This window comes from Mchenga conophoros, linkage group LG16 (genome assembly GCF_057382185.1).
Source record: "Mchenga conophoros isolate Kocher_MC1m ecotype Shallow Benthic linkage group LG16, M_conophoros_male_GT1.1, whole genome shotgun sequence".
NCBI classification, from domain to species: domain Eukaryota; kingdom Metazoa; phylum Chordata; class Actinopteri; order Cichliformes; family Cichlidae; genus Mchenga; species Mchenga conophoros.
This window is the reverse complement of record NC_140541.1, coordinates 33,618,158-33,643,045: the sequence shown is the minus strand read 5'-3', so window position 1 is coordinate 33,643,045 and position 24,888 is coordinate 33,618,158. Positions and strand designations below refer to the sequence as shown.

The 24,888-nt window shown below is 40.4% G+C and overlaps 1 protein-coding gene and 1 long non-coding RNA gene across 2 annotated transcripts; both read left to right on the top strand.

Annotated features, from left to right (window-relative positions):
* The first annotated feature begins 11,046 nt into the window (after positions 1-11,046).
* On the top strand, positions 11,047-22,300 carry LOC146557189 (uncharacterized). Its single transcript, XR_014889085.1, has 4 exons — positions 11,047-11,226; positions 11,312-11,388; positions 20,604-20,713; positions 20,914-22,300. It is a non-coding gene; the product is annotated as an uncharacterized LOC146557189 (long non-coding RNA).
* On the top strand, positions 14,133-17,128 carry LOC146557190 (uncharacterized). Its single transcript, XM_085249549.1, has 3 exons — positions 14,133-14,415; positions 15,020-16,134; positions 16,355-17,128. Exons 1-3 carry the CDS (start codon positions 14,346-14,348, stop codon positions 17,126-17,128), a joined length of 1,959 nt encoding a protein of 652 aa, XP_085105675.1. The 5' UTR covers positions 14,133-14,345.
* Positions 22,301-24,888: the final 2,588 nt, after the last annotated feature.

The window sequence follows — 24,888 nt, the reverse complement described above, 5'->3', positions numbered from 1 at the left end:
AATGGGATCCAAAATGTCAGGAAGCCAAAATCCTGAAGCCAAAATGGAACTGAAGTGAGATTTTATTGTTGTTATGTTTTTAACAGGTGTGTGATATTTTCTCATTTAGCCTGATTCAAATTTCCAATCGTCTGCGTCCTTTGTGTTCTCCCTGGTCTTCTATTTTTTCCCCGCCTTTATTAGTGTCATTACGTTTGTGAGTTGTGCTCATGGTATGCACACTTGTGGCTCATCAAGTCATCCCTGTGGGTTTGTCAACCCCCTGCTATCACATCTCTCTGCGTGCTACTACAGAAGTCAATTTGTGCTTTGCTTATTTAAACGTAAATTTAAAAAATTTACATTTGTTTTTAGACTGGCCGTCTCAATGCCAGTTAAGTCAGGCAGCATTCCATTCACCAGATACTGGCTGACTGCAGTCACTCTAAGACCACAGACTAGTGAAGGTGTTTTGAATAATTGCCATCTAATTTGTAAAACAACACTCAACACGTTGCGGTCGATCTGAGTCAGTCTGCGCCTTATTTGCAGTGCGTCTCTTTGCAGGGGGCTCAGCTGATTGCCACTGCTTGTATTCTGATTATATTCCTATTTATAAAAGCATGGTCACCAAATGCCTCTGCCATTTTGCAGTTAAATCGCTGTCCTGCAGCAACGATGTCACTGTTTGTGAAGGAACTTCACTGTTTCAGGACAAGCAAAAATAATTGCTGTATTATCACAAATAACAAACTGCCAACTTGACTCTCAGCTGCAGACTGATGGTAGACTGATACCATCTTATTGCCAATTTATTTCTGTCTTTAAGAACCCTAAATTTCTTTGAAGACAGAAACTGTGAGAAGTGGCAGACCTGGTCCCCATCTTCAAACCAACCATTTCAAAGGCAATTCAGTTCAGCAGTTTTATTCTTTATAGCACCAATTCATTAAAGTTGCTTTTTATTGTAAGGTAAAGACCCTACAGTATTAGCAATAAACCCCAACAATCCAATGACCCATGACATGAGCAAGCACATGGTGACAGTGGAAAGGAAAAACTGCTTTTTAACAGGAAGACAATTGCAGATGAACCAGGCTCAGGTAGGGACAGCCCGGTAGGAGGGAGGAAGGAGGAAAGAAAAGACCACAGAGAGACAAAAAAAGACAAACTATAACAATGAGATCACAAGTTCAGTGCACACAGTCTCTCTAATTATGATCCACTGCTTTCTGTAGTGTGACAATAACATTAGGCAGGTGATTTTATTGATGGCGTTAGCCTAGTAATAAACTGGGTGTGATATCACATCTCTGAACTGGTTGTGCTTTAAACCTTCATGCAGGTTTAAAGCACGCTGACCCTGTTCAGTTTTTAGTCTGCACACGGTCTCTTATTTTGAAAAAATTCCTGAATCTCTCTGCTATATTTGTGTATGACTTCCTGCTTTCTCCTGATGTCCTCAAAAACAGATTTGATGTGTATTTTAGTGACCTGTAACAATGAGTGCTTTTGGGAAATGGAGTGTCGGGTGGACTCAAAAGCATTAGCTTGAGTTGATGAATCAGTACCAGAATGCAACACAGCTGCATATGTTTTTCAGGTTGCTTTCGTACAGACTGAGCAACCTCTGTGCAAACCAGGCTCTAGGTTTATCTCTGTCCAGCTGTTAAGACATGTAATGGGCTAGTTACAGCAAGTCAGTCTCTAAAAACCACAAAATTTCATTTCTCCTATTCAGGGACCACACAAATAGTCGATGATATGATAATTATTAAATGTGAGGTGTTCCTCTGCTGGCTGCTTCCCACCACTGCCAGTCTCTTGGCTGGGCTGGGCTTGTTGCCAGCTTCCACCCAACTCTCGCTTCACACAGACAAGGAGAAGAATCCACTTATAAGCTGATAGCTGGTAAAAAGAACATTTTAAGTGATTTATGCCTTTAATAAATTTGTACCTGATCTTTTGAAAGCAGTGGGTCAAGTATAACTTTTATACAATTATCTAATGTTCTCGGACCAGTGCAACATTGTGCTTTATATCATATTTATAGTATATGATAAATGGGGCATATTATGAGACAGTGTTATGAAGTATTGTGTGCTGCTCCAGGGACTGCCCTCTGATAAAATGGAATTGCTCCATGGAGCTTTTATATTGAACTGTCTCAGGATGAGTCTCTGTCTAGATGCTCTCTTAAAAGCTCCTTCCAGACACTTTATTAATGATACTATAAAAATGACAGATGGCCTCCTTATAAAAATGTCACATTCCTACTCAGTCAGCCCCACTCCTGTTAGGAGTTCATGTTTAGCTACTTATACTCTCTGAATTTCCTGTAATATCTGGGACATCAACCAGCTTTCACATTTGAGTGATTCAGGAGATGATTGTGCAGTTAAGCTGGCTTTGGATCAGCACCTTGTCAAAGGTTTATCTGGTTTTAAGATCTGAATGATTTTAAATAGCAGGTGGATTAAGTCAGCTGTTGAGCTGGACCTTTGGATTAGGTTTGTTTTTTTATTCCTTGATGGATGGTTTCAGTCACAATGTGCAATTTTAGTGGATAAATAAAAAGCTAAAGTGAATAGGGTAATGAAAGAGGCATGGAGCAAGAGAGGACTACGTGTTGGTTTGGTATTTAGTTGCTGTGCCCTTGACCATGGCATGAGCTTTCCATGCAGCCAGAAATTACAGGAGGACATATTGGTCAAGATCCCCAAGTACTGAGTTTCAGTGATGATGCATCGTTGTATAGTGTTAAGCAATGAAATAGTCAGATTTGCAAAAATGATTCCCCCTCATGCACTTTCACAGTGGTTCGGTCCACTGCCTGCATTCGTTAAATGGGGTTGTCTCCGTGCATGCAAGCTATGGTTCTTCAAAATTCCCTTGTTATTCAATTTTTGCCTGTGTATAAGCTGCCAGTCATATCAAAAACAGGTGATCCAATGTTTACCACATGCTGTTTATGTGGTTAGTCTGCTGGTGGCAGCTTTTGGCCTTGGGTTCATCCACATGTTCATCCACCAGCCTGGCCTCTGACTCCCGTTTCATGCACATCCTAATCACCTCCTCGAGGAACCACTGCTATGGGAGGAACCCCCATAGAGAGATTGTGTTGCAGAATGAATTACCATCTCAGACATGTGATCTTCATTAACTGATGCTGACACGTCTCGGTCCATTTGGCTGTTTACATTGTCATTTGTTTTTTAAGTGCCTACAACAAGGCTTCTGCAGCAGTAAATCTTGCTACACTGGGCCTGTTAGCAATGGTTCACAGCCAAACTTTACAGTGTAGTCTTTAGAAGTGGAAAATTAAAATAACTTACAATTAAAATACAAAGCCTGTAATGTGGGTAGCCACTAAAACAATAAGATCGCATATACAAAAGCATGAAATTTGTTTTCTCCAAAGCATGTCTGGGCTTTCCCTTAAAGATAGGATGAGGGGCTCGGTCATTTGTGAGGGACTCTGAGTAGAGCTGCTACTCTTCTAGTGAGTGAAGGAGTGAGTTGAGGTGTTTTGTCATCTGACATCCTGGACACCTCCTAGATGAGTCCTTTCAGGCACATCAAACTGGGAGAAGGCCAAGTAGCTGCGGTGATGGAGGTCTTTGCTTTAACTGTTGTCTCGATAACCACATGGATGGATGTACAATTTTTAAAAAAAAATCTATGAAAAGCTGTAAGAGAAGTAATTTGACAAATTCAGTGAAGAAAACATGATGATGATTTAAAAAATTACATAAATTGAAAAATCAATCACTTGAAGCTTGTTAACAGAATTCATGATGTATTTGAACAACCAAAAGTGGGTAAAAAGCAGGTCAATTAAAACAGAAAATACAGATAAAACTGAAAACAATGAAAAAATGCAAAAATACCAAAATTGAAAGATAAATAGCAAATTCAGAGAATGATACATTATATCCAAATGTTTTTGGATTACAAAGTATTTTCTTTGAATAACTAAGCACAAACTGTTAAGAAGAAAACCTCTTTGAGGCTTTCCAGAAGCTTTTTTATCGACCTTGAGAGTACATCGACTACACTGGGAGGACTCAAAGAATAATTTCTGGTCTCGGGAAAATATGAATTCATTTTTCTTTCTCACGTCTGCCAGAAACTTTAATAAACACATTACAGATTGTTATTTTTTCTTATCTAAAGCTCAAAAAGATCAGTCAGTGAAAGTTTTTTTTCCCTGAGACTGCCTAAAATAACACTCACACTCTCAAATATTCTCTTCAAATGCTGAGTCAATTCATTATTTTGTGTCCACATGCAAAGACAGTATATGCACACACAGGCACACAGCTGTTAGTTCTACTAATGTCATTAATATCCCCACGCAGTGAAACTTCAGCATTATTAGTCTCTGTCACACTGAGCTTTGTTGCCTTGTCACACTCAGCAGATTGAATACAACTCGTGACATTTTCCCCCGCTGCATAGTTCATGTAATGAGAAGGCGAGACTCTGATCTGGGTGTCGTCTCTGTAAACAAACTGTGCATGGGAGTAGCTTGTTATAACCAACATCACTCCCCAGTGCTGCTGATGTAAGCAGAGTTATTTTCCAAATTTTCCAGACTCCCTGCTCGCATCTGTTTAGCCTTCAACGTGACCACATAACAGAGAGTCAATATTATTCAATATGTCTTATAATGACCATAATTTCAGCGTAATGATAACATGCAGGCAGCAACGATTTTGATTCTTGCCTGTGATTTTTTTCCCTGTCCTTGAAGCTTCGGATCATGTGGGAATCAATAACCGTGTCGCACCATATTCACTGTAGGCAAAAGCATATTTTTCAAGACAAGAGCCGTCATTTGTTATTCATCCTTTGCTCTAACGAAATATTTGCTCACACCCATGGATGGAGGGGTGCAGTGATGGATTTATTATCTCAGCAGGGACACCTTGACAGATTTCACCAGTCAACACATTGAAATGAGTAGGCAACATCTGGCTTATCACACCTGCAATTTCTGAGGTTTGATTCGGGAGCATAGGTCCATCTCTTCTGGTTTTACATTTTTGGAACCAGTAGGCAAATGCAGGTCCAAAGGTTTAAGATATGAAGTTGTTAATTTTATGGAGAATGTGAGGGAGCACCAAATGTATGGGGGGGAGGAATTTAGGGAGTTGATGAAGACATTAGTGGAGTCTTATCAGTGATGAAAAGAGAAAGAACAGAGCAAAAAGGGAATTCAGGTTGATACGGCCTGTGTGAAGCAACACAGTAAGAACAGATGAGGCAAAGTATCTAAGATGTGTTTTTGTAGCCCGTGTTTAGACGATTCATAGACATTGAACACTGAAGTGCCCTAAACCTGCATTCTTTTTAATGGACACTAGAGGGCGATACTAGTGGTTGCAAAAAGATCTCCATAGGTGATCTATGGAAAATGGCCTTCCGTTAACATGTTTCTGACAAGTTTACAGGTTCAATCACTGGGTTACATTGGGGGGGGGAGAGCACACTACATCCAAATGTTGGTCATTCTAAGTGAGGATGGAGCTAAGGGATTGTGAATGATAAGCCATTGAGAAGCCTTGGATTGTCAGAGCACCTTTTATTTCTAAGCTCTTTAGAATTGTCCTTCACATCTTTCCTTGACCTCATCCGATCTCCCATCGGGAGTGTTTCAAACTCGTGTCAAGCCACATCCACCCACTTAGATGTCCTCATGCTCTCGTTCTGGTTTCAGTCACATGACTTTCACAGCCGGTGCACCTGTTCCCAATCCACCAGAATCATCGATGTTTCCATTGTTCTCACTCATGCACCTTTCCCCAAACTTGGCTTAGAAGTTCTGCTCTGCTTTGTTGTCTGATTTATGATTGTTTCCATTTTCTGTCTCCTGCATGCCTGCCTGTCTGCCAACCTGTCTTTGAGCATCTACTCCACCTTTTAAATAAACCACCTAAACTGTCTCTTCCTGTCTGGTTGTATCTGCACCTTCTTCCTGCTCTCATTGTGGAAAATGTGACAGGCTAGCTGTTTTTTCTCTTCCAGTATTTGCGCTAGGCTAACAGTCTCTCATGTTACAGCGGTTTCAGGCTTCTCATTTAACTCTTGGCAAAGCAAGAAAGCAAATAAGGATATTTACAGAAATGTTGACATATTCCTTTTGAAAATCTCATCACTCATACGCCCCACTGTTATAATCCATTTTATATGTTCTGCAGTGCTACTATCTCCCTTTTTTTTGTTTTGTCCTGTGAAAACTCATTTTTCATCCTCTGTTTGTTTTCTTCATTTTTCCTAAAGTTCCCACTTCACTTTTCCTTTTTGTTCAGCTTCAGTTCATTAAACATTCTTGGCGCTGCAGGAACGTACTTTTCCATTACTGCGCCATTAATCATTTCAGTCGTTCCTTCTCCCCAGCTTATGCGGACACCCCCGTCCCTCCACTCCCAATTCAATTAGTCTTGTTTGACAGTTGTTATCTTGGAAAATGGCAGTAACGGCAAGTGCCACACATACAGAAAAGTACATGAAAGGAAGAGGAAAATTGAATGACTACCATCTGAACGCACATGCTAAATTACAGTAACCTATGACCTGTCACAGGATGGGCTTGAGTCAGTGAAAGCTTCGGGCCCTTGTAAAAACAGGACAGAGCGGATGAGGGAGCAGCTCAGCGGTTGGTCATATTTTGCAAGCCGCTGGATTCACTGCTGTAGTGGACACCAAGAACAGATGAAACGCTTGTGAGTCATCCTGGCCCTTGAATTCTTAATGGAGCAAGAAACACTGACCATGTTAAACTGTTTTCAAAGCGTGTGTGTACATATATTTGAGTGCATTTATGTTTGTCTGCGATTTTTCATCCAAATGTTGTAATGATTTATTTTGTCTGAAACTCCACAGAGTTAACCCACTTGTGTTCCAAACTATAGTCTGAAAACCATCTCCGAGGTGCAACATGGAGCGTTCCGGAAAAGCTGAAGTGATAAAACGCAAAAAAGCCCATTACCTGAACTGACCTAACGTACACGAGAGTCCAACCGAAGTAGGACACAGGAATGACTGCCAGCCATTTGCAGAAATGCTGTAACTGAGGTCTGAGGTCCAATGCACTATTAAGACTGGAGGAGCACCATATGCTATGTCGTGCGTCACTGTTGGCTAGCATGTCACATTTATAATGCAAACACTTCCTTGGGCACACATGCAAAATGCATGGTGATAGGAACACCAAACAAAGACTATAAGACACATTGTTTTGTTGAGCCACTGTTAAGGTCTCTGAAGGGCAAGCAGCTTTAATTGTAGAACAGTTACATAATAATTGGACCTTCTTGGGTGTCTGACCTTTACGTAAGAGCTTGATTAGCGCTGGTTCATATAGCTACGATATATCAGGTTAAGACATGGAGATCCAGCATTGGTTAGCATTGTGACAAGAAGCTTCTACCCTCTAATCTGCTGTTCTGATAGGGTCTTTCCATGTGGCTTCCTCTCAGACTCCAGTGACATGCATATTAGACTATCTGATGTCTCTAAACTGGCTGCAAATGTGTGAATGTGTGAGTGAATGGTTGCCTGCCTCTTTAGGCTCTTGAAGGAGTAGCGGCCTGTTGAGTATGCGTCCTGTTTCCCGGGGGGATAGGGAGCTATAAAACAGCCAAGGAAAGCAAGAATTATTGGACTGTGTTGCCTCTGTAGCAGCCAGAGCTGTACCCAAAAATACACACACCTGGCATACTGTCAATACGAACATGTTTTATTTAAAAAATGGCACTGTGAAAGCTTGCGATGAGTAACAGTTCCACTACATACTGACAAGAACAAATGCTAATGCAGAAGTTAGCTTCTGCATCTACTGCACCTGGCCAATAAGTGAGGAAGTCTATAAGAAAATGACTTCGCTACAACCCCTTCAACTCACTCATGGCCTTGACAAACAATGTACTGATGAGTTTACGGTCCTAATCATTAGTTTCAGGCCTTATCTAATACAATATAATAAAGCGAGGTGTGTTTTAGTGATTGAAAACTAGCTACCATAGCAACAAGCATTGTCCACAGGCATAGAGATTGGACAACCTTAGTTTTCTGATGTGTATTCTTTGACCAGTTGGTTATTGGAAGTTGCTGGCTGGTGAATGGTGAAACTGGTCACAAGGAGACCTCCTTGTGATCACTTTGGTCAATTGCTGCAGTCGCTTATGTTTTACATGGAGGATGCTGACTGCAAACACTCGCAAATTACTCGCCAAGTATTACTGAAACGTGTAACATGAACTGGAAAGTAAAAATGACACCTTTTAAATCTGAATCATCTGTATTTGGACAGGTGTGTGCACACAAACAGGAATCAGGAATGTTTGTGTTCATTTTGCTCTTCTGAAAACTAAAAAACATTTCTTTTTTATGTGTGCTGAGTTGCTGTGCTAAGGCACAGAACATACTTGAAAGGTCTCTGTTTCCAGTTTGTCTCACTTTTTCCCACACAAACTTATTGGTCTCTCAGACTTTAGCAATTTATTTTATACAACTGACAGAAGCCTCAACCAACCGCTCACCAACCACAGAATACAACATTTTTCTCCAGTGACCAGTGGTTGCCAGATGGTTGCCGACTGGTCTCTATGTGTCACTGGTAAATCCAGCCCTTGCTCATTGCTTCTGTTGAACGTCAACACCTAGGTTTTGATGTTCAAGAGGCTCAGCTTCACAAACAAATTGGTTATTTTACGGTGGCCACGTCTTTTTGTTTCATACAGTCTATGACGTGTACACAGACAAGAAGCTTAAGTTCAGTTTTTTGAGATGGAAGATTTGATTTTTGTGGTCCTTGTAAATATGGAGTGCAGATCCAAAGCTATGCAACTCACCACTTATGTTATTTGTCAGACATTATTATGTTTATTCACAAGCACTTTAAGTACACCCACGTCCATATAAAGGAACATGAGCAAACCTCCCCTGAACAGTATCCATATAGTTCATGTAAAGCATAAGGGCTGACTTGTTATGTGCTGGGTAAAACCTGAGCCAGATGGGTGCGGTGTTTCCATAATACTGCCGCATTTTCAATGAGACTCAAGGCGACTGCGTAGCAGGGCCACCCATGCTGTGCCGTGCTGAGGCTTGTACAGAACAGTAAACATGGCAGGGGCCTTTTGGACCGGCTTCTCAAGCCCCTGGCCAAGTTGTCTGTAGTGGATGCCAACCAGAACTGACTGAAAAAAGAGGCAGAGCTGTTCTATAAGTTAGTGTATGTCAAGAGTTTCCCCAAGGGGATGAAATATTCACAGCGCTGCCAGTGGAGATGAAAGTAACTGCAGACACGTCATTAATTTGTCATGTTGTCCAGAGGAAGCCTTCCTTTTATTCTAAATCATGGGTTTGCCTTAAGAGATCCTTAAATGAGTTTGTGATGGATTTTCCCAATAAAGAAAATTACTAAGGGCAGTGCAGCTCCAACTCTCTCATGAATAATAATGATGATGAAATACACTGGTGATTCTCAGTTCATACAGAGCTAAATGAATCATAAGTCTGACTCTAAAACTCTTTTAGCTCAACTCAAACAGACCTCAGAGGAAACTTTCCACATCAGCATGAAAGAAACATATGCAAGTGTAGTCAGAGTATGAATGTACCTGGAGCAATTTTGTACATTAACTATGAAGACCTCTCAGTAATTAAGATTAGATCCAGGGCTCCCATTGGACATCTTTCCGTTTTGTCACTGCCACCCAGTCAGCGTGGGAAACCATACAAGCTCCAAACTCGTGTAATTTCCTGCCTTTTGTAAACACTCCTTGGGGAGCTAGATATTATGCTGCATAGTCATAAATATATTAGTCACTGCTCTGGCCAGAACATTTGTGTAACACATGATAATGGTGCTCCGTTAAAGAAAAGAAAAACACTGAAATCACAATCTTTTCCCATATCCCATTCATTCTTACAAGTGTGTGAATGTTCAATTTAGGTTTGCACCAGTTAGTTCCTCAGGTCCAAATGTAAAATTGTGATGAGGAAAAAGCTGATACCCAGAAGGGAAATTCAAACAGAGAGCTAAATAGTAAATAGATCAAATAGATAGAATAAGACACCAAAGTAATAGATTTCAGGTATTAAGTGAATACTTCCTTGTTCTGCTAAAGGCAAAAAAAAGTTGGAATCCACCGCATGATGAAAAGAATTGCAACTGTATGCAATGAACTTGCGGTCCTCTTGAATTGAAACTTGCTTCAAAGACAAGGACCAGTTCTGCAACCACTTGCAGACAGTTGCTGTATTCTAAGGGAGTTTGGTGCTTCAATATGCAATAAAATGGCAATAAAGTGAACTCAGTCTGTGATTAATCAGTCGGTTGCTATCTGCATGCACAGAAATTCATATTTGCTACTTACATTAGACTCCAGACATAAACTCATGAATTTAAAACAGAAATTCCTTCACAAGTGGTGACATAGTTGCCGTCTATGCTGTCATAGTTGCAGCTATTCATGCAAAATGACACAGGTGCTCGGCAGCCTTGCTTTATATAGTTATGTAACCATAATATAACCAGCTGGGAACCACTCGCAAAAAGACATGTTGCAGACAAGTTGTGTTCATCATTGCAGACTGACTCAGATTGATTGGGTCATGTTGGGAGTCTGTCTTCATTTATGAATTGGATGGTGATTAGTTGCAAACCTTCACCAATCTGTCTAAGCGGGACTACAGACAGTCCAAGTCTGAAAGTATCCTTTGTGACTACCTTGTGATTGAAAGTGTGACCAGTTGGTCAACACATTCACTTGCAAACAACGGGCAATCTCTGTGTCATTTTTGTATTATATTTACATTTACAGTTTGGTTAAATATCTGATTTAACCACATATACGACAGTCAGGTATTTAACACGATAAAGGTTATCTTGTGTTTCTGTTTCGATATTATGTTGCAGTTGCAATGTTACATTTCAACCATAGTGTAACTGTATTTATTTACTTAAAAAACATGTTTCTAAATACTTTGCACCTTCCAATTAACAACTGGTCAAATAGCGCCCCCTTACGGTGCTGTGTAAGTGCGTATCACTAACTCAGTGGGAGAGAGAAGAGAGGACAGGCCAGCTGTCCTAAACAGTAAAATATTCAACTCTTAACAGGAAGAAAGAAGAGCTAGCATTGTTTAATAAACTAACAAGCGCGTGTTTTCAGATAGTGAAATTAATTAAGAATTAAAACAGACGTCGTATAACGGGAAGTTAAACAAATGAAGGTAAGTTTAGCACCGTTAAGCTTTTCTTCGATGGCTTAGAAAGCTAATTGTTTTGGTGCTAACAGCTGCACATTTATCGCCACAGAAACTCCAGTGGAAATGTCTGGGTATGGATAATAAACATTCAGCTCACGGGGGAAAGGAAGACAGCCTGCAAACAGAGTGAGTCCCATACAGCTTGTTTGTCGGGTTTGTTTTTCTGGCCTTGCTTCGTTAGATTGGTATTATGCATATGAACGCGTTCTGAATGAGGAGTGCTTTTGTCTGAAGTGTGAGCTTGTTGTAAAGCCGTGTGCCTACACAGAAGCACCCCGGAGAGAGCTCTTTAAGAGCTGGTGCCGTTTTCCCATCTTGTAAAGGTCACCTGTTGGATAGAACACGTGTCAGAGGTTATCTGCCATATTTGCTCACAGCTGATGTTTACTGCATATGTGAAACGTGGCTGTGTAGAAAAATCATCACCTGATTTTGTTATATGTGGATGGAGAGAGAGATTCTGTAGCAGACTATATCTATTTCCACAGATTAGGCTGGCACAGAAAAAGTTGTCCATAATCCCACAGTGATCATGCAGAGTGATTCATAGAGTAAGTTAATAATAGCCACTATTTTTACTCATGAATTGCAATCTTTATGGCGACATGGTTATTCATTAAATGGAGAAACATTGTGCATTTCTTAGATGAAACTCTCTCTTTTCACCTTAGATTTTCTTGAACTTCTGATACAAGTTAAACAAAAACCAAACAGCTGGAGTGCGGTGTGGGACACAGGGTCCTCTGGTGGGGCATTAGGCTCGAAACATTGGGTGTTTTTGACCATAAAGCCTTCAACTGGAGGGCAACTGGAGCTGCATGCTCCCTGCTGCAAACTTATTGGCGGGTCGGGTGATGAACCCTCTGAGATCTACTGACTAATCTGATAAGTATGTCCACTTGCAACCAGCCAAGATTAGATCCTAACATCTTAAAACCATAAGCGAAAGAAAATGGTCCAGCGTAGTCGGTTCACTGTGGTCAAACTGAAAAGTGCATTCCACAAACTCAATAAGCGCTGCTCTGTGACAGCCCGTGGTGACTTGGTTTCTTGATTAACTGCGTTCTGGAAAGATGTCATGTTGGTCTTAAAGCAGCTTTTGCGCAATACTTGCATGTCACAAAGCCACAACAGCTGCCTACAACTTAATATTGCTTTTGACGCTGTTCTTTTCCTGCCCGTTTTAATTATAAATCCAAGTGATGCATAAAAATCCAGTCCAGAAGCCAAAGCTGAATTTTCATTATTGACTGAATTTTTTTTGGGGGGGGGGGGTTTCACAGCCATCAGTTTCTCTTCACAACTCATTTCCTTACCATAGCTTTTTTGTGGTCTGATTTACTTGACAGAAACTCTCGAGTGAAATTACAATGCGAGCATGATTTATTCATAGAGATTAAGTTAGATGAGGTTCCCAGAATTGAGACATTTTAATACAGAGGTATTTGCTTGAAAGTCACAAAGGCTACAGTAGAACTTTTGTTCACAGTGTGTTGTTCAGTTGATGTGGGGTATTTCAGATGGCTTTGCCCACCGGAAGTTTAGATGGAATAAAAACAAAACAAATCCCTCCAGTGAATTCTGAGTCTACCGTATTTTGAAAATCCCACAAAGGATGCACACAGGAGATATCTTGGTCAGATGCAGCTAACTTCAGATCTCTGAGCACCCTACCTGTAATGCTGAGCTCAGCATCACTTAATTTAGCGTCTTTTAGTCACTACCTTTATCTCTTTTGATTAAAATGGTCACAACTGTGCATATAAATATTAGGGCTGCCACGATTAGTCGACTAGTCACGATTACGTCGACTATCAAAATCGTCGATGACTAATTTAATAGTTGACGCGTCGTTTGAAGCTTTGTAAGATCCCAAAAGACGCAGGAATAAGTAGTAGGATTTAAGAGTGTAATAACGGACTGAAACAGAAGATGGCAGCACTGCATGCACAAGGATGCCAGCTGCCGTTAAACTCCGAAGAAGAAGCAGTGTCCGGTATCATAGCTGTATCCAAATTCAGGAACCGCATCCTCCTGTGCCCGCATTTGTAGGCCGATTATGTTACAACCAGACGACGAAGACTGTCCAAATTCGAAGATCCCGACAAATGCGCGTTTCATTTCCCCAGATTTGAAGGATGGGTCGGGTGTATACTTCGTGGCCCAACCTATCCCAGAATTCATAGCGCGGCCCTGCTTAGTTTCCAACAATGGCGGCAGCTGGTTAGTTTTAATATTACTCTTTTTATTCTTTCTGGGTCACAAAATAAACGTTTAACATATTTTCAGGCGAGAATGTAGCTGTGTAAACCTCAAATATCTGCTCAGTTTATCAAAACATCACATATTTTCAAAAGTGCTCCGACGTTTTCCGAGACGTCTGTTACCCACCAGCTCGATAGCTAGCTGGGGTTCAAGGCTCACTAGAGCCGTGAGAACACCGGACTCCCGGCAAATCGTTTTCAAACCCACCGCCGTCTTTCGCTACTCAGGTTAAACATGATATATAAGTCACTTAGATAACTTAAAAATGTTATTGTTTGGCTTTTTTCAGTATTTTATTTGTTCCTGAGTAAATCGGTTTGGCTGAGATTAAAATTATAGTTTCTACACAGCTGAATAAACGTCAAGCAGACAACTGATTATCAGAAGTGTGAGATGCTTGAGAACATACTCCAGTGTCCTGTTATATTTTAGATAGCAAGGAGCAGACGGCTGAGTTTATTAAACTTCACCTAAACAATCTCCAGATTTCATTAAAATTTAATAAAATATCATATTATCTTTATTTTTAGTTAGCACATACCTTAAACACTTAAAGCTGTAAGCTAATGATACGTTAGCTTCATAGCATAAGTGCCTAAGTCATTTTTTGGTCAAATTGAGATTTTTGCCTAACTTTACTCCCCTACCACTGCTGCATCATCCTGTCCGTCTGCCTATGTCATTGGCCAATCACAACACTCATAAGAGTCAAAAAACATACTTGCCTAAGTCATTCATTTGACTTAGGCAGTTTTACCATTGGACTTAGGCAGTTTTGCTACAATCAATTTGACTTAGGCAGTTTTGATGTATGCAAAATGGCTGATAAGAAGAAGAGGTTGACCGCAAGTGAAGCCCTTGCTCTTCTTTTTGATTCATTTACATCTGGTAAAAGTTCATATTTTTTTAGTTTTTTGGTCACTAAATGTATTTTCATTCAATCAAAGAGGTTATGACCATGTTAAAAGATTACTTTTTTGTTGCAAACAAAGTATGATGGCTAGCTAACATTAGCGTTAGTAGTGTAGCATTAGCATAGTAATGTAGTACAAGCTAGCAGCTAGCTAACAGCAGCATGCTACCAGAGTAAATCTTTGGCAATTTCAAAGGCAATTTGAGCATTTTCAGCAAGTTTGCAAATTATATTATGTTTCAAACATTTGCTTTTTATTAGGAGGAGAGTCTAAGGACGGGGGACGCCCTGGGTTCATTGTTAATTGTTAAATTGGACTTTATATTGACTGTGTTCAAATGACTGATACTGGTTGAACTCTATTGCCAGTAATATTCATGTAGCCCTTTGAGGCGACTGTTGTTGTGATTTTGGGCTATACAAAAATAAATTGATTTGATTTGATATTAATAGTACAAATTGATTTTTTTTTTTTTTTTACATAGCAGACATTTTGACTACACAAGTAGATTTAGATGTCATCTTGATTTACCATTTTAAGATACTCCAACAGCATTTTATTTTCTGTTGTATCATCAGGAAAGGAAGTTGATGTGAACTTAGAGGAGTTGGTGGATATAGATGAGGGAGAAGGAGGAAATTATGTTGATATGGGGCAACAGACTGATAAGCAGCCAGAGGAAGGAGAGGAAGATGAAGGAGAGGAAAAGAAAGGGGAAGGAGAGGAAGATGAAGGAGAAGAAAAGGAAGGGGAAGGAGAGGAAAAGGAAGGAGAAGGAGAGGAAGATGAAGGAGAGGAAAAGAAAGGGGAAGGAGAGGAAGATGAAGGAGAAGAAAAGGAAGGGGAAGGAGAGGAAAAGGAAGGAGAAGGAGAGGAAGATGAAGGAGAGGAAAAGAAAGGGAAAGGAGACGAAGATGAAGGGGAGGAAGAGGAAGGAGGGGAGGTGGAAGCAGAGGAAGAGGAAGCCAGTCCAACCCCCAGCACTTCTGCTGTTCGTCACAAGCGTCCACTGCCCCATACGTGGAAGAAAAATGTCATCAAAGAAAAGCGTCTGAAGGGAGAGAATTACAAGAATACAATGGGACAGGAGAGACCACCAAAGGCCATGGGCCCACCATGCACATCACAGCACTGCTTCAAGTCAACGAAAAGAAGTTGTGAGCTACTGACTGAAGTTGAGAGAAGAGGAATCTTCAACAATTTCTGGTCCATGCCTTCCTGGGAGACACGCAAGGTGTATATCCAGACTGTTGTTGAAAATGTGCCCATAAAACAGAAGAAAGGTGGTGTTGATTCAAGGAGAACAACATCTCTGCTATACCACCTGCAACTCTCAGATAGATGCAAAATACCTGTGTGCAAAAATCTTTTCTGTTCCACACTTGGTATTGCCCTGAGAACCATTGGATCATGGTTAACTGCAGGCATGAAACCCAACACTCATACCCAGCCCAACCCCAAGATCAACAAGACTGGTCCTCATATGCCAATATCAGATGGAGACCAGGCCTTCCTGAAAGAGTGGCTCTCTGGAATACCTACAGTCCCATCCCATTACTGCCGCCAGGTTCCCTCTTATCAGAACAAGAAGTTCCTGGAGCCAGGAACAGTTTTGAGAGAGCTTCACAAGGAATACCAGAATGCTGCCAATGAGAATGGAAAGCGTGCTGTGAGTGAGACATACTTTCGGAAGGTTTTTTGGAGAGCAGGATTACTCTGTGTTCATTCCAAAAAAAGACCAATGTGACATCTGTGTAAGCGCCAAGGTAGGAAATACAGATGAGGATGCTCTTGCTACACACTTGAGATTGAAGAGTCAGGCTCAAGCTGAAAAGGCTGCAGACAAAAATGAATCCAGTGACACACTTTCAGTGTGGACAATGGACCTTCAACGCGTTCTTCTTTGCCCCCAGACAAAAGCAAGTACAATGTACTACAAAACTAAATTACAGATGCACAACTTTACCTGCTTCAACATGAACAACAGAGATGGGTACTGTTATGCTTGGGAAGAACATGAAGGCTCCCTCAGCAGTGAGGTTTTTGCACATCTGCAGTCCAACCACTTTGAGTCTGTCCTACAGGCCAACAGAAACATTGAGAAAGTCATTGTCTGGAGTGATGGCTGCGGGTATCAGAACCGGTGTGCTACCATCAGCAACGCCTACCTTTACCTGGCCATGAAGCATGGTGTCAGCATTGAGCAGAAATTTCTAGTTGCAGGCCACACACAGATGGAGTGTGACTCCATGCACAGTCTAATTGAACGGCGCATTGTGCAAGACGTTTACACTCCACGAGATTACGTTGTCATCTTTGAGGCTGCACGCATTAATCCATCCCCATACAGGGTGACTCAACTATACCACAATGACTTCATGAAGTTATCTGGCACCTATGTCACCAATATTCGACCCGGCAAAAAAGTTGGGGACCCCACAGTCCATGACCTCCGGGCTTTGCAGTACTTGACTGATGGACGGATCAGGTACAAGCTGGATTTTGAATCTGACTGGGAAGACCTGCCTCGGCGCATCAGCATACCCGACAACAAGCCATTCAAGTGGATCCCACTCTTTCCTGCTCAGTTGCCCATCACCCTGAGGAAATACAGTGACTTACAGTCAATGAAAAATGTACTACCAAGAGTGGCCCACAAGTACTATGATGATCTTCCTCATCAGTAGTATACATAGCCTACCAAATAGTACACACACACACGCACGCACGCACGCACGCGCACACACGCACACGCACACGCACACACCCGCACACGAAGAGAAAGAGAGAGAAGAGAGAGACAAACACACACAGACAGATACAAACACACATAGACACACGCACACCTCTTTTATGAGCCTACAGGCCTCCTCTGCAAATTAATGGGTGGGTGAAGTGAGTAAGTCTCCTTACTCTAGCTGCCATTTTGTGATTAAAATTGAAAAGTTACAGTGTGTTATGGTTACATTATAGTATGTCATGTTCATTTTATAGTTTGAAGAAAAACTGCCTAAGTCATAGGCATAATCTGCCTAAGTCACTTTTATTAGACAAAAGAAATGATGTTGGGTTTTGTTCTTTTTCCATACTTTTCCTCACATATACTTAAATGTTCTGTGAAAATATCAATTAAAAATATGCATGTGATATTTAGAAAATTAGTTTTTTCTTGTTTTCCGAAAACACAAAAAAATGACTTAGGCAATTATGCTATCAAGCTAACGGATAGTTATATAAGAGCAGATGCTGCTGGTGCATCTGCTCTTATCCAATGGATGCATGATCTGATTAGTCGACTAATCGCAAAAATAATTGGTGACTAGTCGACTATCAAAATAATCATTTGTGGCAGCCCTTATAAACATACAGCTTGTGTCTAAGTGAGTCTGCTTGGTCACCTGACGGATAAACGCCTTCTGAAATTCTTTCTAGAGATAGTCGAAAGTTTGGTCATATGAATGCCTTTCTGCCTTTAGATCAGGAAACTTAAATTTGACAAAGAAAAGAAGCTGTCCAAGACTGTTCAAAGACCCCCTCTCAGTATTAGACATGATTTAGGGTCAAAATTTATGGTTTGTATTTAAAAATGTTAAAGTTTTGTAAGTTTTAGAGTCCTTCTTGTCAAATAACTTTCCAATTTTCTGATCTTGGAGGGTTTTTAATATCTGGCATCAGCTGAATTAGGAATTTAGCTTATTTTATTTTGCAGGGACTATTAGAGTGAATGATTTTTATTGTGCGTTTACTGTAAATTACAGCAGCACATCATCTCACCCTCTGCTCCTGCTTCCTTGGAAGTTAGCATTTAAAAATGATTACCGATTTCTTGCAGAACTGGTGCAGTTCTCTAAAGAGCTGTTGTCTGTCATGGTCTTTATATCCAAGCTTTACCAACATGTTGCTTCAAATGTTTTCTCAGAGTGCTTATTTAATAAGTTAAGTTTACAGAACTGCCAAGACTTTACCTAATGTGAACAGGGTTTTTTGTCAGATTATATTTTTAATCAGGCATGAAGAGATTAGAGGTTTGTTCTGAAGTCTAATTTACATTAGTTTTGTGCATTAAAACGCAGAGAGTTGTGGGCTGTGAGTAGAGCAGGGCGATATGGCCAAAAATATTTATCACGATATATATTTGAAAATTTGCAATAACGATATAACTGACGATATAATTGATGCGAGACAAAATACAACTCCACAACATTACTAGCGCAAAAAGACAACCTTCCATTTATTTTCACTTAAACAAGAAGCTGGTTTTTATGTACATTAAAGCTTTATAAAAATTTAACAGTGCAAATGCAAATTCCTTGCTGAAAGTTTAACCAAAAGGCATTTCCAGTAGAAATGGGCTGACATATCCTGAGCATAACCATGTATAATATCCACTGAAGTTAAAAAGAGGTGCTTTGCAACATTAAACTGCAGTGTGCAGTACGCATTTTTCGGACCATGAGGTGCACGGGATTATAAGGCACATTAAGCGAAACAAAGCAGTCAGATAAATCAAACTTTATTAAACTCATTCTTCTTGCTTCCTCCACTTCTGTACCATTGATTCATTAATGTTGAATTCTCTGGCAGCTGCTCTGTTCCCATGTTGTTGCAGTATATTAATGACTAACCTCGTATTGTGGATGGATTATCTCAGTTGTTCTCCTGACTGAAGTTTGGTCCGTTTACAGTATCCTGCCATGCGATTGCATTTGTCTCTAACCATGAGGAACCTTCACGTTAACTTTTATAAGTGGAAAAGTGTTAGTGTTCGTCCTCCAGCTTCACTGTTTATGTTATGCTAACATAGCTGTGTCGCTAGCGATCACGTAGCACATCATTATATATCAGCTAGCCCAACTTCAGTAACCCTACAAACGTCACTGCTGTTTAGTTTCCTGTCTTCATTTATGTTGGAAGTGATAGCAGAGCTGTACGTTAGATTTTTTTTTTTCAGAAATCTCTCAGTCAGAACATGCTATATCATGCTTAGGTAACTAGCGAAACTAGCGAGCTAACTTCCGCTAGCTTGCTGCTAACTTCTAACTCCGTTAAATGTAATACATTTTGTTTTCATGGATGCCTGGAAGTTAAACTTCATAGTTACACCTGGTAAAGCAGCAATGCTGATCGTTTTATTAAAGATGAAAGAATTTAGACAGTTTTTAACTCTCAGTGCAGCGTTCGTTTGACCTGAAGAGGGGGGTTTAGGACCCAGATTACTCCCAGATTTAAGAGCATCTTAGTCCGACAAATACGACAATAACGACGGCCGCTTGCATGTTCTGCAAAAAAAAGTGCTTTGTCGTGTATCTGACGGACAAACACCAAACCAGTTCCACATCACTGAAGTTGCACCATTTTTACAAACCAATTCTGGTTCATCTGTTTCACTCAACAATCAGCCATGTGCGTATGAAAACAAAGGCACTGCGCATGCGCGTTTTACTTATATTCTATCGCGATATTTCATTTTCCTATCATTGTCTAACATTATACCGGTATTACCGTGAACGGTATAATATGGCCCAGCCCTAGCTGTGAGTCATGTGTTGCTCTGGGGACATTGCTATTAGTCCACTGTGCACTCACTCACTCCCTTTTGGTGATGGCAAAAATGGCTCTGGGTAGGTACCAATAATCTAACCAGTATAGGGAAGAAACTGAATGCAACACCTTCATAGCTAAAGCAGAGTCTTTCATTTGGATTTTTCCACGGGATAACACCACCATATGATGAATCTTTGTTACTCTTGTCAGCTGTATACATAGCCAGTCTTGGAAATTTGTGTGTTGCACCTGTAATAGCAGCAGCATGGTTGACTTCTCTTGTGAGAAGAGGTGCACATCACTCAGATGTGCCTTCCCATGGAAGCTTCACTACTGTTGTGTGGTTGTTGTTTTTTTTTAAGCTAAGTGCATATGTACTAGTTTTTTCTTTTCTTTTTTTTTTTTCTTTTTTTTTACGTTTCGAGTTGTTTAAACTTGAATGCAAAGGCCATACTGCGAATGTGTTAGATGTTTTAAATGTTTGAAGTACCAGACATCTAAGTATAAACATCAGCCTCAGTCTCAGGCATCAGGGTGGAGCAGATCGTCTGGGCTTAAATCATGCGAGTATAGTGCTGTCAGAAGGGTACAGACAGCATTCATCACATTCCTCAACAGATGCCACAGACGTAAGACCAGCACGCCTTAAATGCATTGGACCTGAACCTGGGGCAGGCAAAACCGAGGAAATCAGAGCTGACTGGGGCACTGACGGAGAATGCTTTGAGGTAAAAAAAAGAAAATTACTGTTAAGCAGACTTCTTACCATTTCCTCGTCTGCTGAGCTGCACCACCCAAACTGTATAAACAGACCTGATGAATATGTGTGTTGATGGATGCAATAGCACGCATTTCAACAGCAAATTAAACTGCACATGGCAGTATGGAATGTACTAGCATTAAAGTTTCCTATTATGTCTGTTTCCAGGTTTCCCTTACAGTGTTAGATACACTGCATGAAAGGGAGATGGACCTCACAACATCTTTGTTTATCTCAATGCATCAAATTAAAGTAACAAAAAAAAAAAAGATTTCCCACCTGGCCTGAAAAAAAAATTCCAAGGTTTAGATGCACTTTTTAATAGGAATGATGTAAAATGTAAAGTATTTAATTTTTTTGTGTGTGTAATTGATGAAAGCAGGGTTATTGCTAGTTGTCTTCCTTGACCAGTTTTTATAGGGTCCATTTTAATATCCCATTGTGGAGAAGTGGTTGTGCTAGACCTTTGAAATGTTTTAGGGTAAATGTATGGACTCTCAGGGGTGTAGCTCAAGTTAACACAGAATGATGGATTGAAAGATGTAGAGTCTCTGGCAGCAGATTTGGAGGCCTGTAAAAACCACAGCTTTGTAGGTATGGGACTGATTTTTTTTTTTTTTTTTTTAGCATATTCTCATATACATAGCACATTATTTATAACAGTCCAAATCAGGTGACTGGTTTGACAGATATTACAGTTTGAATGTGGTAGGAAAAACACACATTTTCATCTAACTTTAGAATAATATTCCCAAATTACAAAGCCAAGTTCCAAATCAGAATTTCTTTTTATTTGTAGAAAGGGTGAAGTTAATACTACGGCCAATATGCTGCTGCTGCTGCTGATGGTGATGAACTCTCTCCAAGACGGAACATTTCCATGTAACACTTTTTAAAGCAACTTATAAGATATTTCCGGAAACACTTTTGAGATGGTGAGAGTTAGAGCAGTTGAGTTCCACATGCAATCAGAAAAGTAAAGATTCTTGGAATTCAAAAAAACCCCCAAACACCCCAAACAAAACACGCCAGTGGCGCAATTGCTGGACAACACACTCATAACTGGCTCTGTTTTAGTTTTTCGCTAACTGCTTTAACACAGCCAAGGTCTTTGGACTGCTGAGCACAACATACCAGCACTATTACTTTTTCCTGACTCAGAACATGTAGTGAGCTTTAGCTTGTGGCAAAGATAATCAGCATACATTGTTTGTGCATTGTTCTGCTTTTGAAATGGTTCTAATTTCTTTTAGCTTTTAAGAATTGTTTCAAAGGTTGGCTGTGATGAACAGCCAGGCAGTTGAGATTCTTTCGGGACAGTCATCATATTTGTGTGAGCAGAATGGGTTTGAAGCTCTCCACATTTCTGCTATTCTTAATTGACCGGATCTAATGACATTATTTATGTTTTTTTTATGTAATTGGTTGATGTCAGTGCTAGGCATTCATTCTTTGCATAGTTCACAACTGCTATTTGTGGTATTTTAAGCTTTAAAGAGCTCGTTGACATTTTGAACGATTGAGATGTACTGCCAAAAAAATAAAATAAATAAAAAATCCCAAATTCCACAGCTTTCCCAACCTCAGTCCTTCATGTTAAGATTTGTCACATTTGTCAGTTTGGGATTTTCCCAGGAATTTTCAAGAGATGTCTAAACTTCAGAGGAAAAACAAAAAAATGTAAGAACAGCACTGTGAAAACACAACGTGGATTATCTGCCATCGTGAGCAGGGATAAGGCGCACGGTTCTTAAAAGAAAACAATCCAAAGAATTTGCATGTGCAGAAACTTCCAGCTCCAAGATGTGTTCCTGTGCGACTGAACAGGAAATCTTGACTTGGAGCGAACATAAGCATCTTTTTTCACATTTCATTTTTAACATTTTAACATTTTGTCTCCTTTTTCCTGTTCCTGTCTGCCACTGGGGCAAAACACCAGCAGGAGAGGGATTGTGTTTGATTGTGGTGGACCAAAACCCAGACTACTGACCAATACGCACTTTGAATCGGGCTTCGAAGGATCAGATTCAAAGTGATGGAGTGGAGAATGGAAGCAGGCAGATCTCTGTGGGTTGGAAGACTTTGTGAGTTGGGAAAGATTTTTGCCAGAGGACAGCCAAGTGGATGGCATCTGTGGTCAGCAAGGCATTGCCTTTATTTCCTTGGATCAAAGTTAGCCAGGACTCGGTCTGTTTAAAGTAGGCTTTGTAAAACTCTAACTTGGCAGCTTTTAACTTGGAATAATAAAAATACATCTGATTTGTAATGCACCTTTCATACAAAAATGCAGCTTTGTTGCCATGTTCCCAGTGAGCAGCCATTTCTTAACCACAGTTTTTGTTATGTGTACCCTTGTGGGTCACATGCAATTTTGAATAGCTAAAGACAAGATGGAACTTAAAAATATACAAACGGCTTCCTGCCGACTAAAGAATTCAGGTCAGCTGTTTACATGGGATGTGATTTTATTCTAGTCTTGTGTTTAAATGTCACAACACATTCAATCAGAACAGTGTTAAATGCTTTGCATGACTCATGGTTCAAAATAATCCTTGTTTTTCAGTCCTTCAGTTCATTCTGTCTGAACAAAGCTGTTTTAGCTCCTATCCTTTATGGCCCCTCTCCCTTTAAACCACCTTTGTGCTGATTAATTGCAAGAGGCAACCAAGGTGGGGAGTCGGGGGCAATTTAGACTCTCTAATTAACCTAACAAGCAAAGAGAAGAAGCCAAAGTGCCTGAAAAGAGCCCCCCCATGCATTGGGAGAACATTGAAACTCCATAAAGAAGGCATCCTCAACTAAAAAACGTCTTGCTATGAGGGAACAGCACCAACTACCACATTATAACACATTATTAAAACTTTGCCCAGGGTTCATATTAGCACCCTCAAAAGGAAAAGCACAACATATAAGATTTTACGTTGAAAACAAACTCTTCACAGAGTAGTTGAGCTTGGAAGCCAGCAGTCTTGGAAAGCAAAGAAGCATACATCCCCACGCATTTTAGGCCAAGATGGGATGCATGAATGCAGAGCAAGGGGCAATGCAGCCAGCAGTGAATCACATTAAAGCTCTTGTGTGGTAGAATTCTTCTTTTAATCTGTTTTTGAAAACATTTACTCCGTTGCATTGAAATTCCAGCTGTTTATTCAGATTTAGGTGTTTATATGGAGCATTTTTTTAATCTTGTGTTTGGTTTTTAATGCGATTAGAATCATTATACCACGCGCCATGTAAATGTAGCTATTCTTCTACCAGCCGCAGGCCTTTTATTTACCCTGTAGTCAAATATTTTCATTCTAATTTTCATGAGTTGATTTGTAGCTTAGATAGCCTGACTACACTAGACCGCATACATGTTCTTCCCAGCTGCCTTTGCTAACCACGTCTCAGTTGTGTATTCTATTTATGCCACTCATGACACCAGAGAACCAACCAGCTTTGCCCGGGCTTTATGACAACACCTGGCTTGTATTTAACAGGCCTATAAATAGACTTTCCTCCAAATACAAACCACCTGGATGGGGTCAAACCACTGTCACACGCATCCATTTCAGTTTTGCCAGAAAGAGTTATCTGAGATGTAACGATGGTGGTGAACAGTGATTTCCATAGATGATATCCATCAGAGCCTGTGGTCAGCCCTGTGGTCTGTGAAGACTAAGCACACACATGGAGGCTTTTTGGTGTCTACTCCATCATTGCTAACCAATGTAAGTTAAAGGGAAAAAACGTGATTTACTCTGAGTGAATTTTAATCGTCTTGTAATGGTTTTACTGCTTAGTCCCGCATAACTGATGGGTTTGGGATGGGCCTTACACATGAAATGTCTGTGTTTGGTTTTCAGTAATTGCTTTTGCATGACTTGGTCACAGGTGTCAGGCAGAGACTTTTGGTAAATGTTTGGCATGGTAGAGTAAGAAAAGTTTCAGGGCCTACCTGGAATAGTCCGGGCTTTAAATAGCGACAAGGCGTTACCCGTTTCCTCTGCCGGTTCACTCACAAACACACATGAACTGATGAAAGTTGACTGGAAATTATGAAGACTTGGAGAAAATAAGAGCAATTTTGCAGTAATTGCCATCAAGCTGTTAGGTCTTCCAGTGCAAAGGCTGCATTGCGTGTTGGGAGTGTGAGTGTGG